The 14,342-nt window shown below is 42.9% G+C and overlaps 1 protein-coding gene across 2 annotated transcripts in view; it reads right to left on the reverse strand.

The window, feature by feature from the left end:
• LOC136871691 (breast cancer anti-estrogen resistance protein 3 homolog) overlaps positions 1 to 14,342 on the reverse strand; it is an 877,056-nt gene that overhangs the window by 100,040 nt on the left and 762,674 nt on the right. For both annotated transcript variants that reach the window (XM_067145201.2, XM_067145202.2), the window contains exon 5: positions 4,201 to 4,261. In XM_067145201.2, coding sequence (XP_067001302.1) covers positions 4,201 to 4,261 — 61 coding nt within the window. The remainder of the gene's footprint in view (positions 1 to 4,200; positions 4,262 to 14,342) is intronic.

Here is a 14,342-nt window from a genome sequence, read left to right on the forward strand (position 1 = left end):
CATTCCTAAGCCTTTCCTATCCCGTCGTCGCCATAAGACCTATCTGTGTCGGTGCGACGTAAAGCAAACAGCATTCTCCGAAAGCAGTGGTAAATTGACCTGTTCCACCGCCTGTCACTTGCCTACAGCTTAATTCAAAAAGCTCATATTTCGGCCCTTTGGCTCTCCGCCCTTTAGCTCGTATACCTGTTCCGCTTATCAGAACGGATTCTACGGTCCAGACGATTATAGAACTCGCTCTCAGCGGAAGTCAAAAGCTTCGGAGAGAGCGGACCCCTCCAAGATGCGGGAGGGGCAGTTTCCGGAGAAACGCCACAAATCCAATTCAGCCACGGCCTACAAGTCCGGAGAATAATTTCTCCTGTATTCATCGAGACGCTGGCTGTGGAAGCCTAAAAGTTCAATGCTATCCTCTGGCTGTCTTTATTTTCAGCCTGGGAGTTTTCGCTTTCTGTTCTGCAGCACGGAGGCATATTCCTAATTTCGCCTGTTGTGACTACATTAGGGGAGAGGAAATAGGTGGTGGTCAGTGACCTTTCTTGCTTCATAAAAAATTTTTTTTTGGTTTAATTTTCAATACTTTCAAATTCTTCTGTTTAACAAATATTTTACTTTTTTTGTTCAGAGAGGATGATTAGCTGGATGTACTTTCTTTTAAAACTCACTACCACCCCCGCACTAATACACTCAGAGCTTTACTTTCCGTCAGAAATATTTCGTTTCTTCCCAAAAATGGACAAAATATTTATTTGATCTGGCATGCCATTGATTACTGAAACGAATTCGTACGCAATCTTTCTTATTAAACAAAACTAGTAAACGACTGCTACAAACGAAGCATTGACGTCTTTCCTCTTGCTTCAGTACCCACTCGCTGGTCAGCGAAGGTTCTTGGCGGGGAAAAGGATGTAATGCATCTGGTCACGCATGAGTTCAGGTCTGACTTGTAGAATTATAATTACGTAACAGACATCGCGAATGAATATGTCTAAAATATTAGAAACATTAATTAGAGAATTTAAAATTTTTAACGATTTTATTTTAAATTCTGTTGCCTATGTTACAGGAATCTTAGGGGCGCGCAAAATAATTCAGATCTCCGCGGCGTGTGGCCGTCCACTTATTTGCACCCCTCGTCAAATGGTTTTCAAGGTTCAATGTGGGTACTGTAAAACGTGCCCCTATCATCGAACCGTTCCAGAGGTTAAAACAAAGCGAAGCGTGGAGCACGAGCGACGGCGATATTTGCTCACCGCCTCAAAGAGGATATTACACCGTACCCAGAGCGTGTGTGAACAGCCACCAGATGCGTCAGTGCATCTGCATTCTCTTCGTTTTCCTCTCACGAGATCTGTGCGTATTTGCGGTTGAGGTATATTGCACTATTAATTCATCCCATGACTGAATGAACGAAAAAATAAAAATAACTGTCTAGAAAGAAATTAACGCGCTATGAAGTGTAATAATGCTAAATTTGTAACATCTCTTTCAAAGATTATCTATTTGAAGAACAGCAATAATGCCAGATATTTTTCTGACAGGTTCTTTTAAGTGTAAGTGAATTCACCTACACATATACCTCGATAGAAACTTACTGAGCTGGAAATCGAACGATATACGTTACGAAGCAGGTTGAATCTATATGTATAAAATTGGATGTTGGTATGTTTGAAGCTAATAGACTCGAAAACTACTGGATCGATTTCGCTGAAAATTTTCACAGTTAGTTCTTATTACATCTGAGAGGGATTATGAAGTGGTTTGAACGAAATCTGATTAGTAGTTCGGCACCAAGGGGTGAAAAATAAAATAGGGGAAGATAAGCAAACCGCAAGACTAGTCCGATCAGCGGGTTGCCTACCCAACAATATGTGTTCCTTAAAACTTATTTCTGGTTTTATCTGGAAAAATTACTGTAGGGGCAAGAAACCCCTAGCACGGACCTATGGGAGTAACTGAGTCTCACTCCCATTTGACAGCCGAGGGAACGTGGCGAACGAAATGGAACTGAATGGGAACTAACGATATTAATGGGGTTTATGGAATAAAGAAAGTAGAACTGGCTGAGTCAGCAAAGAGGATACATCTGGATGTGTTAGGAGTAGGTGTACCAGATACATAATAGACTGTATCTTAACCGACTTCGAATTCAGGAAATCTGTTAGGAATGTACGGGTTTTTTGGGGATTTTTCGATGAAACTGACCACTGTCTGATCAGTAGTGAACTAAGTATCTTTACACCTTGGACAGAGAACGTGTAATCTGTCTACAAAATAATAAGGGTAGAAAGTCCTCATGACGAGGAAATTAGACAGAAGTACATGGATATAATCGGTGAGAAGTTCGGAACAGTGGGCAATAAGCAGGTTCAGGATATAGAAAGAGAATGGGTGGCTACACCAAGGGAATGCCTAGGAACAAGTGTGTGTAAAGATGGGAAAAAGCAAACATATTGGTGGAATGATGAAGTGAGAGCAGTTTGTAAACGTAAGAAGAAGGCTTATCAGAAATGGCTCCAAACAAGGTCTGATGCAGATAAAAGAAACAGAGCGAAACAAATAGTTGTTGAATCCAAAAAGAAGTCGTGGGAAGATTTTGGTAATAGCCAAGAACGGTTAAGTCAAGCAGCAGGGAAACCTTTCTAGACAGTAATAAAGAATCTTAGGAAGGGAGGGAAAAAGGAAATGAACTGTGTTTTGGGTAATTCAGGTGAACTCATAATAGATCCCAGGGAATCACTGGACACGTGGAGGGAATATTTTGAAAATCTTCCTGGTGGTGTCGTGAGCAGGAAAATGTCCCAAACAGTAAGTCATAATATGTTTACCATACCGATTGGGAACGAACTTTGACTTAAACTTTTACCATGTAACCTACTTTTCTGTAATGTAATTTTTGCCGGCTTATGTAAATATCTTTAACTATAAATCGCGGATAGAGAGTGCCTTACCCTCTCGAGCTCCCCTTCATTTTGATTTGAGGTGACTACGTTTTGGTAACTGATTGTCTTCTCTTCCTTAATGTTTAAATTCCTCCCTTATACGGGTCACCTCCATAGTTTGGGAATAGCCCCTGTTTCATCGGCCTAGTGCCTTTTAGGTTTTAAGAAGTTTCATGTAGGAGTGCAAGTACACGCCTCCATTCAACTTGGTGTTGCGAGCCAATTATCTAACCTGTTATTTTCTGCTATGGCCCAGTAGGTTGGGTACGAGATACCTCTGTTTCAATTGTTGTAAGTTGTGCCTCGATGGCAATTTATTGTAAAGTCTGACATTGCCTTAAATAGGCTTGAAAAACTGAGAGCGCGTCTGCTCTTTTCTGGTGTTGTAAGAAGTCCTCTGGGAGGCTTGAGGTTAAAATTGGGAGCAAGTGATCCATGTGGTAGGGGTTTTCTGCCCCTTTGAACAAATTGTGCTTTTGTAAAAATAGGGGCGTGTAGCCCGAGAGAGTTAAAGTTCTGGAATCTTGGATCTTTCTAGTCTTGTTTACAAATAGTTGTTCCCAAAGTAAATGTTGTTAAGATTTTGTCGTTCATTGATTGTTAAAATTCAAAAATATAACCTTTATTTGAAATTTTAAAATTAACTTTGATTCTGTAGTTAGACCCATTCATCCCGGCATCTTCTTTCACCTCTGCTAATCCACCAAACCACAGTAACAATAATAATAATAAATTTATGATTTATCGAAAGCTCAGTTAAATGGGCACCAGAGCTCACCCATCATAAATTCACTCATTTTGGAATATCGCGCATTAAGAAGCAATACCACGTACCTGACAATTTTCTTCCTACCCCGTCATACATACATACATACATACATACATACATACATACATACATACATATATACATACATACATACATACATAAATACATACATACATACATATATGTAAGCAACTACTCTATTGCCTCTTAATGGTAAGTGAGAACTCCGTCATACATCATATGTACTGAAACTCAGAAGATGTCTTCATCAACAAATTAAGATAGATACCTTAATCGGTTTTCAGAAGGTTTTCCTTTGGATTTCCTTTTCAATACAGTAATACAGTGTTAATGACTTGTTTAATTTTCTGGCTTGAGGACAAGGTTTGGTTCTGTACTGTTTAATCATCCCTGTTTATAAAAATATTAGCAGCCCCATTCCCCAATGAGAGCAGATTACCCTTAATGATATTCTCGAGAGGCACTCACCATGAGGAGGTTACATAAACTCTTGCTCTGGATAACGTCGCTAACCACCAGGATGTCAGATCTGCAACAAAGAAGAGACGGGGGTTAAGTTGTGGCACCAAGCGAGCGGCGTATTGATTGGACGACCCGGCTCAAAGTGTGCAGCCAGCCTGTCGTTTCCAAGAACAGACTGAGTCAGTGCAATCCCCTGCTCACATGCCGCACGCACCGCAGATCAGGAAGCTTGGGAAAGGTAACATCAAAATTAAACACACACACGCACGTTGCCAAACACTAAAGTTAGAACTCATTATCAATAATCCACAAAATAATACATAAAACAATACCTTAAACTTGTAACTAGTTCAGACATTATTGTATCGAGTGCTTATTTGTCTAACCAATCACAGATGAAAAGTGAAGCTGAGATGCTAAAATACGAAGATTTTAAATTCATCTATTTTCATCCCACAATATATTTTGAATAATAATAATAATAATAATAATAATAATAATAATAATAATAATAATAATAATAATAATAATAATATCCACCTCTGTGCTGTAGTGGTTTGTGTGATTAGCTGTCACCCCCGGACGCCAGGTTCGATTCCCGGCTCTGCCACGAAATTGGAAAAGTGGTACGAGGGCTGGAACGGGGTCCGCTCAGCATCGGGAGGTCAAATGAGTAGAGGTAGGTTCGATTCCCACCTCTGCCATCCTGGAAGTGGTTTTCCGTGGTTTCCCACTTATCCTCCAGGCAAATGACGGGATGGTACCTAACTTGAGGCCACGGCCGCTTCCTTCTCTCTTCCTTGTATATCCCTTCCAATCTTCCCGTGCCCGTACATGCACCTGTCAGCATAGCAGGTGAGGCCGCCTGGGCTAGGTACTGGTCATTCTCCCAGTTGTATCCCCCGACCCAACGTCTCACGCTCCAGGACACTGCCCTTGAGGCAGTAGAGGTGGGATCCCTCGCTGAGTCTGAGGGAGAAACCAACTCTGGAGGGTAAGCAGATTAATAATAATAATAATAATAATAATAATAATAATAATAATAACGTTCTTCTACCATATTTCCCACGCTTATGGGGTCGCAGGCGTGGACTGTGTCACACATATGTGAATTTGGCCGTGTTTTACGACCGAATGACCTTCCTGACGCCAACCCTATTTGGAGGGATGTAATCACTATTGCGTGTTTCTGTGGTGGTTAGTAGTGTAGTATGTTGTCTAAATATGAAGAGGAAAGTGTTGGGACAAACACAAACACCCAGACCCCGAGCCACAAGAATTAATCAGAAGTGATTAAAATTCCCGACCCGGCCGGGAATCGAACCCGGGACCCTCTGAAACGAAGGCCTCAACGCTGATCATTCAGGCAAGGAGTCGGACATAATAATAATAATAATAAATTGATATTGTTTTACCTCACGCAGACAAAGATACGTCTTATATCGACGATGGCATAGAACAGGGTTTGGACTAGGAGATAAGTGACCAAGGCCTTAATTAACATACAGCTCAAGCACTTTGTGTTAAAATGGGAATTCATGGAAAACCACTTACAGGCCTGCCGTCAATGGGATAGGAACCCACTATCTCCTGACTGAAAGCTCATTGCTACATGACCCGAACCGCGCTGGCACCTCGGCAATTAATTAATTTGTTTTAGAGAAACAACATAGCACCGAATTACAGAGATTATCTCTTCTATACGATAGTTACAACAAGTGATCGAAAAAGTCTATGAACATTTACTAATTACACAAAATAAAATATACAATCCCAATGAAACTAAAATCTTATAACTTAGTTTATATATTTACGTAAGTAATGACATAAATAAAGGAAAATTCACGTAAATACAACAAAAAAGATAGAGAATGGAAGAGCGGGGAAGAAAAGGACTGAAGTACATATTGAGAGAATTTTCCAAGCACCTGATTTGTGCTCGAGACTCCGACGATTGCACAGAAGAAATACAGAGAGCACAAGAAGAAGAAGAAGAAGAAGAAAAAGAAATGAACCAGACTGGAAAAATGTATTCGACAACCGGCACGAAATGTAGAATGCTCTCAAAGCATTTATAATATCCGTGACGTCAGGAAACATGTAGAGTAAACCAAGGAGTGACTTAGCACGTAAAGTGACCCTGTTTACGTCGGAAACAAAGAAATTACAAAGCCATCTCAATAGCCTACAGGCCATGAAGACCCATAGACGAGTGGAAGGTACTGGCTTCCACTATCTGTAAGATCGACACTTGGTGAAGTAGAGTGGTTAGTTCTACGCCCGGCTGAATTTGTACCCAGGAATTAACCTGGTAGCCTCCGTGGCTCAGACGGCAGCGATTCGGCCTCTTATCGTTGGATACCGTGGTTCAAATCCCGGTCACTCCATGTGAGATTTGTGCTGGACAAGGCGGAGGCGGGGCAGGTTTTTCTCCGGGTACTCCGGTTTTCCCTGTCACCTTTCGTTCCAGCAACACTCTCCATTATCATTTCATAGCATTTATCAGTCATTAATAAATCACCTTGGGAGTGGCGAACCCATTGTATATATGGTTCATTCATTTCATCCCTGACCCGGTTAAAGACTGGAAACAGGTTGTAGGTTTTTCAATTAACCTGGTATTCATTTTTCGTTTAAGCTGAGTGAACCTCAGGGCCTTGTACGCCTCCGGAAGTGGAGATCTCGTTTCTTAAATTTTTTGACTTCCTGACGGGAATCAAACCCTTATCCTTCCGGCTGAACGCTTTCACCGCCTAGGCCTGGGAGTCCTTGGAAAACAAACAACACTTTACTATCAAAATGCCACGAACCTACTACACTATTGTAGCAGGGGAAGAGGTGAAACTCCGACGTGGCGCGTCCCAGGTAGCGGATAGAGGGTTTCTAATCGGCTTGCCGGCGGACTTGAACGAAATAAAATAGCTCTCGCAGACCGAAGACACAACCCAGTGTGCTTGGGGGAAGCGGACGAAGAATACATCCTTGGTAATTCCTGTCTTGTTATAAGAGGCGACTGAAGGAAGCGACTAAGGAATGGTGACATTAGAACCAAGAGAATACTAGTGATTATTACCATTACGTGTGGAACACGTCGAAGTTACTTGCGACTAGTACCACCTTGCGAGGAAAAAGCATGGGTGTACGTTACATAGGAGCAGTATCATCATGCGCGAAACACTACGGCTCTGGGCGTTGTTTGTGATAATGGCCATTGTGTGTATTTCATCGGTCGGTTCCACTGCGTTCCTATGAGTAGTACACCATGCGTCTACGTTGCCTGTGATTAGTGCCATAATTGAGGAACACCACGGGTTTGGATGGCGCCCGTGATTAGTACCACTAAGTGAGTAAAACCATGGGTCTGCGTTGGCTGAGAGGAACGCCATGGCTTTGTGTTGCCTACGGGTGTTGTCATAATGTGAGATACACCGTGGATCTACATTGCCTATGCTTAGTTCCGCTATGTGAGTAACACCATAAGTATACGTGGCCTGGGTCACTAAGTGAGGAACACCACGGGAATACCGGCGCACGTGATTAGTACACCTAGGTGAGGAACATCACGGGTCTGCGTTGCTTGTGAGTAGCACACTTATGTGTGAAACACCATAGGTTTGTGATACCTGTGAGTGGTGCCATTGTGTGTGACATACCATGTGGTTAGTACCACTATAGGAGGTACACCATGGTTCTGCTTTACCAATTATTAATACCATTATGAGGAGCCGGTGACCTGGATTTTGGACCACTTTAGATAATACATATCATCCCAGTAATTAAGACATTGTGAATTGAATCCACTGATTGATTTGGTCTCACGATCATTTGTTCATCACCATTCATTTTATACTTTTGTCAGTAGATACATTTTGAAGTTTTCATTTTTGCATTGCACCTCGTACCTTTAGTGGCCGATAACCTAGCTGTTAGGCCTGTTTAAACAACAAACATCATTATCATCATCATCATCACTGTCAAAATGCGCCCCCAAGTATTTTTGATTATCAACAATTATCAATTATCAATTATTGATATCGGTTGCTTCAGCAGGCGATATTATACTGTATTGTAGTGTGGTGTGAGTATTATGAAGATGTGAGAATTGAGAAAAACCCAGTCTCCGAGCCAGAAAATTAAATAAGAGTCTTGTAACATCTCAGAGACCACTGAACCTAAGGATGCGACTCTAACCATTCAACCAAGAAGGTGGACTCACACAGGTATGATATAATAATGAATTGAAGTGGATCATGAATAGAAGTGGATCGATCTTTACCCAGTCACAAAAGATCACACAATGTAGGAATGTAAGCCGAAGGGGTATAATGTTAAATATTGCAGATTGCAATTGAGTGAAGAAGATGAGGTCTCAATTCACATGAGAGGTACGAAACGAGAGTGAAGTCAGCAGAGTGACATTCTCGAGGGAAATCAAGACCTTTCAATTGACTTTTATGGCTCGTCGTGAACGTTTACGACAGATTATAACACAAGACGACCATTCATAAAGCGAGTATGTCTCTAAAACTTTCTACGGATGGTGTTAAGAAGATATATGTCCCATTACAGACTTCCACGTATCAACGAGGACTCTCGCTGACGTCGGGCTTAACGTGGGGTTGGTTCAAACAAGCCGTAACTGTTGCGGGCGTGGGAGATCAATAAAGTCGGTAATGAGTGAAAATGTATCTCTATTTATTCCACAAGGATGTTCAAAATATTGAGAAAAATCAATTGCAATTTACTTTACGTCGCACCGACACAGATAGATCTCACGGCGACGAGGGGATAGGAAAGGCCTGGGAGAGGGAAGGAAGCGGCCTTGGGCTTAATTAAGGAACAATCCCAGCTTTTTCCTGGTGTAAAAAAGAGGAAACCATGGAAACCCATCTTAAGGTCTTCCGACAGTGGGGTTCGAACCCACTATCTTCTGGATGTAAGCTCACATCCGCACGGCCAACTCACCCGGTAAGAATAAATATCAGAAGAGGGGTAATATATTCAACATTTCACAGACTGAGGGAAATTATAAAGACAACGCATCCAATCGCTGATTAATGTGCATCATATTAAGGACATATTCCTCGATCAATTCTTGAGTTATTCTTTATTTATTTATTTATTTATTTATTTATTTATTTATTTATTTATTTATTTATTTATTTATTTATTTATTTATTTATTTATTTATTTTTCAATGAGTTTTATGTTTCAGTCCGACTGCTTGGCTGAATGGTCAGCGTTGAGGCCTTCGGTTCAGAACGTCACGAGTTCGATTCCTGGCCGGGTCGGAGATTTTCATCGCGTCTGATTAATTTTTCTGGCTCGGGGACTGGATTTTCGTGTTTGTCCCAACACTTTCTTCTTCATATACTACCAACCACCACAGAAACACGCAATAGTGATTATATCCCTCCATATAGTGCAGGCGTCAGGAAGGGAATCCGGCCGTAAAACAGGGCCAAATCCACATGCTGGACACAGTTCGCACCCGCAACCCCACAGGTGTGGGAAACGCGGTAAAAGAAGAATGGTTTTACGTTTCACCGACACAGACAGGTATTAAGACGAAGACGGGATAGGACACGGCTAGGACTGGGAAGGAAGCGACCGTGGCTTTAAATGAAGTAATACCTCAGTATTTGTGCAGTGTGAAAGTGGGAAACCACGGAAAAACATTTTCAAGGCTGCCGACAGTGGGTTTTGAAGCCAACAACTTCCAAATGCAAGCTGATAGCCACATGACCCAAATCCCTCTGCATGTGGGGGCAGTAGAATAACATCCGCGGTACCCCCTTCCTGTCGTAAGAGGCAACTAAAAGGAGCCCAGGGGCTCTGAACTTGGGAGCGTGGGTTAGCGACCACGTGGACCTCAGCTGAATCCTGGCATTGTTTCCACTTACTTGTACCAGTTCCCTAAGTAACGTTTCCTATCCGACCTCCTTTGGTCAACCACAAACCTACTACGCTGGCGTAGCAGGGGGACAGGTGATACTCCCACGTGGCGCGTCCCAGGTTGCGGATAGGGGGGTCCTAACCGGCTTGCCGGCGGACTTGAGGGAAATAAAATACCTCCCCTGACTGTCGTAAGAGGCGACTAACAGGGGCCCAAGGGGCTCTCAACTTGGGAGTGTGGATTGGTGACCACGGGGCCCTTAGCTGAGTCTTGGCATTGCTTCCACTTACTTCTGCCAGGTTCCTCACTTTCGTCTATCCTGTCCGACTTCCCTTGGTCAACTCTTGTTTTTTCCGACCCCGACGGTATTAGAGCATGCGAGGCCTAGGGAGTGTTTGATTTTCACGCCCTTCGTGGCCCTTACCTTTCTTCGTCCGTCACTTAATTTTTCGAAGTGACGGATCCCTTCTTTTTCTCTTTTTTCTCTCTTCACCCCCAGCGGGTGGGGGACGCAGACGAAAAATTCACCCACGGTATCCCCTGCCTGTCGTTAGAGGCGACTAAGGGATGATTGTCTTAGAACCATGAAACTTCTTTTGATTAGTACCATCACGAGGGGAACACCATGGGTCGCCTTCACTTGGGAGTCGTACCACTATATTACTGTAGGTACGAAATAGGTTTGTGATTAGTAGCAGCAGAGAGTGGTTCCCCTGTGGGTTTCCAGTGCCCGTGAGTCATACCCATGTGAGCAACACCGCGGGGCTGGGTGTTGCCTGTGAGTTGTACCACTATATGAGCGACACCGTGGGTCTGCGTTGCCTGTGATTAGTACGCACTATGTGAGGAACACCACGGAAATACCAGCGCCCATGATTAGTACACCTAGGTGAGGAACCTCATCGGTTTGCGTTGGCTATGAGTGGCACCATTGTGTGAGAAACACCATAGGTCTGCGTTACCTGTACGAAGTACAATACTTGTGATTAGTACCATCATGTGTGGAACACCGTGAGTCTTCGCTACTTTTGATTAGTACCCCAACATGACAAATACCATGGTTCTTCTTTACTAGCGATAAGTACCATTCTGAGGGGCCTTTGGCCTAGATTTTGGACCCCTTTAGACATCAAGCATCCTCGATTCAGAATTGTGCTTTATAAATGGTCCCTTGGTCAGTAATACTATTATTTATGATCTTTTCTGAGTCGGATCCACTGTTTTTTGTTCATGTCCATCCATTCATTCTTCATGACATTTTTTATTTTGGTCAGTGGGTGATTTTGAACCTTTTGTTGGCATTTTATTTTGTATCTTTAGGGGCCGATGACCTCGATGTTAGGCCCCTTCAAACAAAAAGCATCATCATCATCATCATCCTTTGGTCATCTCTTTTTCTTTTCCGACCCCGACGGAATTAGGTTTGCGAGTCTTTCATTTTCATGCCCCTCGAGGTCCTTCCAATTATTTTCCCGATATCTTAATTTTTCGAAGGATTAGACCTATTCCTTTTCCCTCTCTTACTACAGTTAATAGAGGATGGTTAACCACTTGTACTTCCTCATACAGCAGTAATCACCACCTCACCTAAATCAATAAGGTGGCACCCAAGGACTTCGCATTAACAAAGCTTTAACTTTATGGCATCTAATACGAAATGGATTCACACCAATTCGAATCGCGTATACATGTCCTTTTCAGCCACGATGACCTGTGAGCAGATTAGTATGATATCTGATATTTCGTCTGCTCATATGAAGCAGTTTCTTTGACCTATTTGCATTTGGCTCTTTATTTTTTTAAGTCAATCCTTCCGTTGATTTCTAATGTTTTATATTCGCTCTTTAAATTTTAACTTACTTAGTCCATAAGGAAAACCAAATACAGGTTCAAATCCTGTGAATACCGAGCTCGATAGCTGCAGTCGCTTAACTGCGGCCAGTATCCAGTATTCGGGAGATAGTAGGTTCGAATCCCATTGTCGGCAGCCCTGAAAATGGTATTCCGTGGTTTCCCATTTTCACACCAGGTAAATGCTGGGGCTGTACCTTAATTAAGGCCACGGCCGCTTCCTTCCCTCTCCTAGCCCTTTCCTGTCCCATCGTCGCCACAAGACCTATCTGTAGTATCCAGTAATCGGGAGATAGTGGGTTCGAGCCCCACTGTCGGCAGCCCTGAAGATGGTTTTCCGTGGTTTCCCATTTTCACACCAGGCAAATGCCGGGGCTGTACCTTAAATAAGGCCACGACCGCTTCCTTCCAATTCCTAGGCCTTTCCTGTCCCATCGTCGCCATAAGACATATCTGTGTCGGTGCGACGTAAAGCAAAATAGCAAAAAAAAAAAAAAAAAAAAAGACCTATCTGTGTCGGTGCGACGTAAAGCAACTAGCAAAAAAAAAAAAAAAAAAAAAAATCCTGTGAATAACATCTGATGGCGCTCTTTGGTAAACCTGTCCGCCTTTTTATTGCCCTAAATCCCCTCATCAACTGAAGTGAATTGAGTTTCGCCATTTTCATGAATGTATCTACCCCCTGTGGGTGTGTGACATAGATGAAGAAAGAGCCACGGTATCTCTTGCCGGCCGTAGGAGGCGACTAAGAGGGGCCCCAGGGGCTCCCAACTTGGGAACATGGGTTAGCGTCCACAGGGCCCATAGGTGAATACTGACATTGCTTCCACTTACTTGTGCCAGGCTCCTCACTGTAATCTATCCTGTCCGACTTTCCTTGTTCAATTCTTGTTCTCTTCCGACCCCGATGGTAAATGCAAACTCGTGTCCTCATCCCGAGTTGATGCAGCTCTTTTCAGGTACACCCTCAATGGAGGTGAGCTGCATGTACCATTTTAACTACATACCAGCCCTCCTGCCATCCTTAAATTTCTGGCAGTACCGGGAATCGAACCCGAAACCCGAGGAAGACAGCTAATAACACCAACCGTTACGCTACGGAGGCGACCCCGACGGTATTAGAGCTTTCGTGGCCTAGGGAGTCATTTTCACGCCCTCGGTAGCCCTTGCTTTCTTCGTCCGTTATTTCATTTTTCGAAATGACGGCTGCCTTCATTTTCCTTCCTTCTGTCTCTCTCTCTACCCCGTGAGGGGAGGAGGACGCAGATGAAGAATACACCCACGTTATCCCCTACTTGTCGTAAGAGGCGACTAAAAGGGCGATCACGATAGGATTCAATCAGAACCATGAGATTACTTGTCATTAGTACCATCATGCGGTGAACACCATGGGTCGCCTTTACTTGCGAGTAATATCACTATGTTAGGTACACAGTAGGTTTGTGATTAGTAGCAGTAGAGAGAGGATCACTGTGGTTTTCCAGTACCTGTGATTAGTACCACTATATGCGGAATATCACGGGCTTACGTTGCCTGTGATTTGTACTAATATGTGAGTAACACCACGGGTCCGCGCGTTGTCTGTGATTATTACCACTCTATGAGTGACACCGTTGGTCTGCGTTGCCTACGATTAGTACTCAATATGCGAGGAGCACCACGGGATAGTACGAGTCCCTGTGATTAATATACATATGTCAGGAACACCATGGGTTCGCATTGCCTTGCGAATGGCGCCATTATGTGAGAGACACCATAGGTCTGCGTTACCTGTACGACGCACAATACTTGTGGGTAGTAACATAACGTTTGGAACACTGTGAATCTACGCTACTGTACGTTTGATTAGTACTGCAACTTGTGAAATACCATGGTTCTACTTTACTAGCGATAAATAACTTTATGAGAAGCCACTGAATTGGATTTTGGACCCCTTTAGACAACAATAATCACATCGATTCAGGATTTGCTTTGGAAGCAGTTCTTGATGATGATGATGATGATTCTTGTTGTTTAAAGGGCCTAACATCTAGGTCTTCGGCCCCAGGAAGCAGTTCTTTGGTCAGTATATACTATTGTTTTAATATAGTGTCTGGGAAGGTGAGGCATTGCGGGTCGGATCCACTGACTGTTTTAAGTTCATCGCCATCTTTTTGAATTCTAGCCAGTGGATCGACATTGGAATGATTTTTAACTTTCAGTATTGTGAGTTGTCTCCGCTGATTATTTTAAATTCATAGTTATACTTTCATTCTTCATCATCACGTTTTCAATTCTAGTCAGTGGATGAATTTCGAACTTTTAAATTGCCACTGCATTTCGTCTCATTTTGTACCATTAGGTCCTGATGACCTAGATGTTAGGCCCCTCTAAACAACGATCATCATCATCATCATCATCA

This window comes from Anabrus simplex, chromosome 4, assembly GCF_040414725.1.
Source record: "Anabrus simplex isolate iqAnaSimp1 chromosome 4, ASM4041472v1, whole genome shotgun sequence".
NCBI classification, from domain to species: Eukaryota; Metazoa; Arthropoda; class Insecta; order Orthoptera; family Tettigoniidae; genus Anabrus; species Anabrus simplex.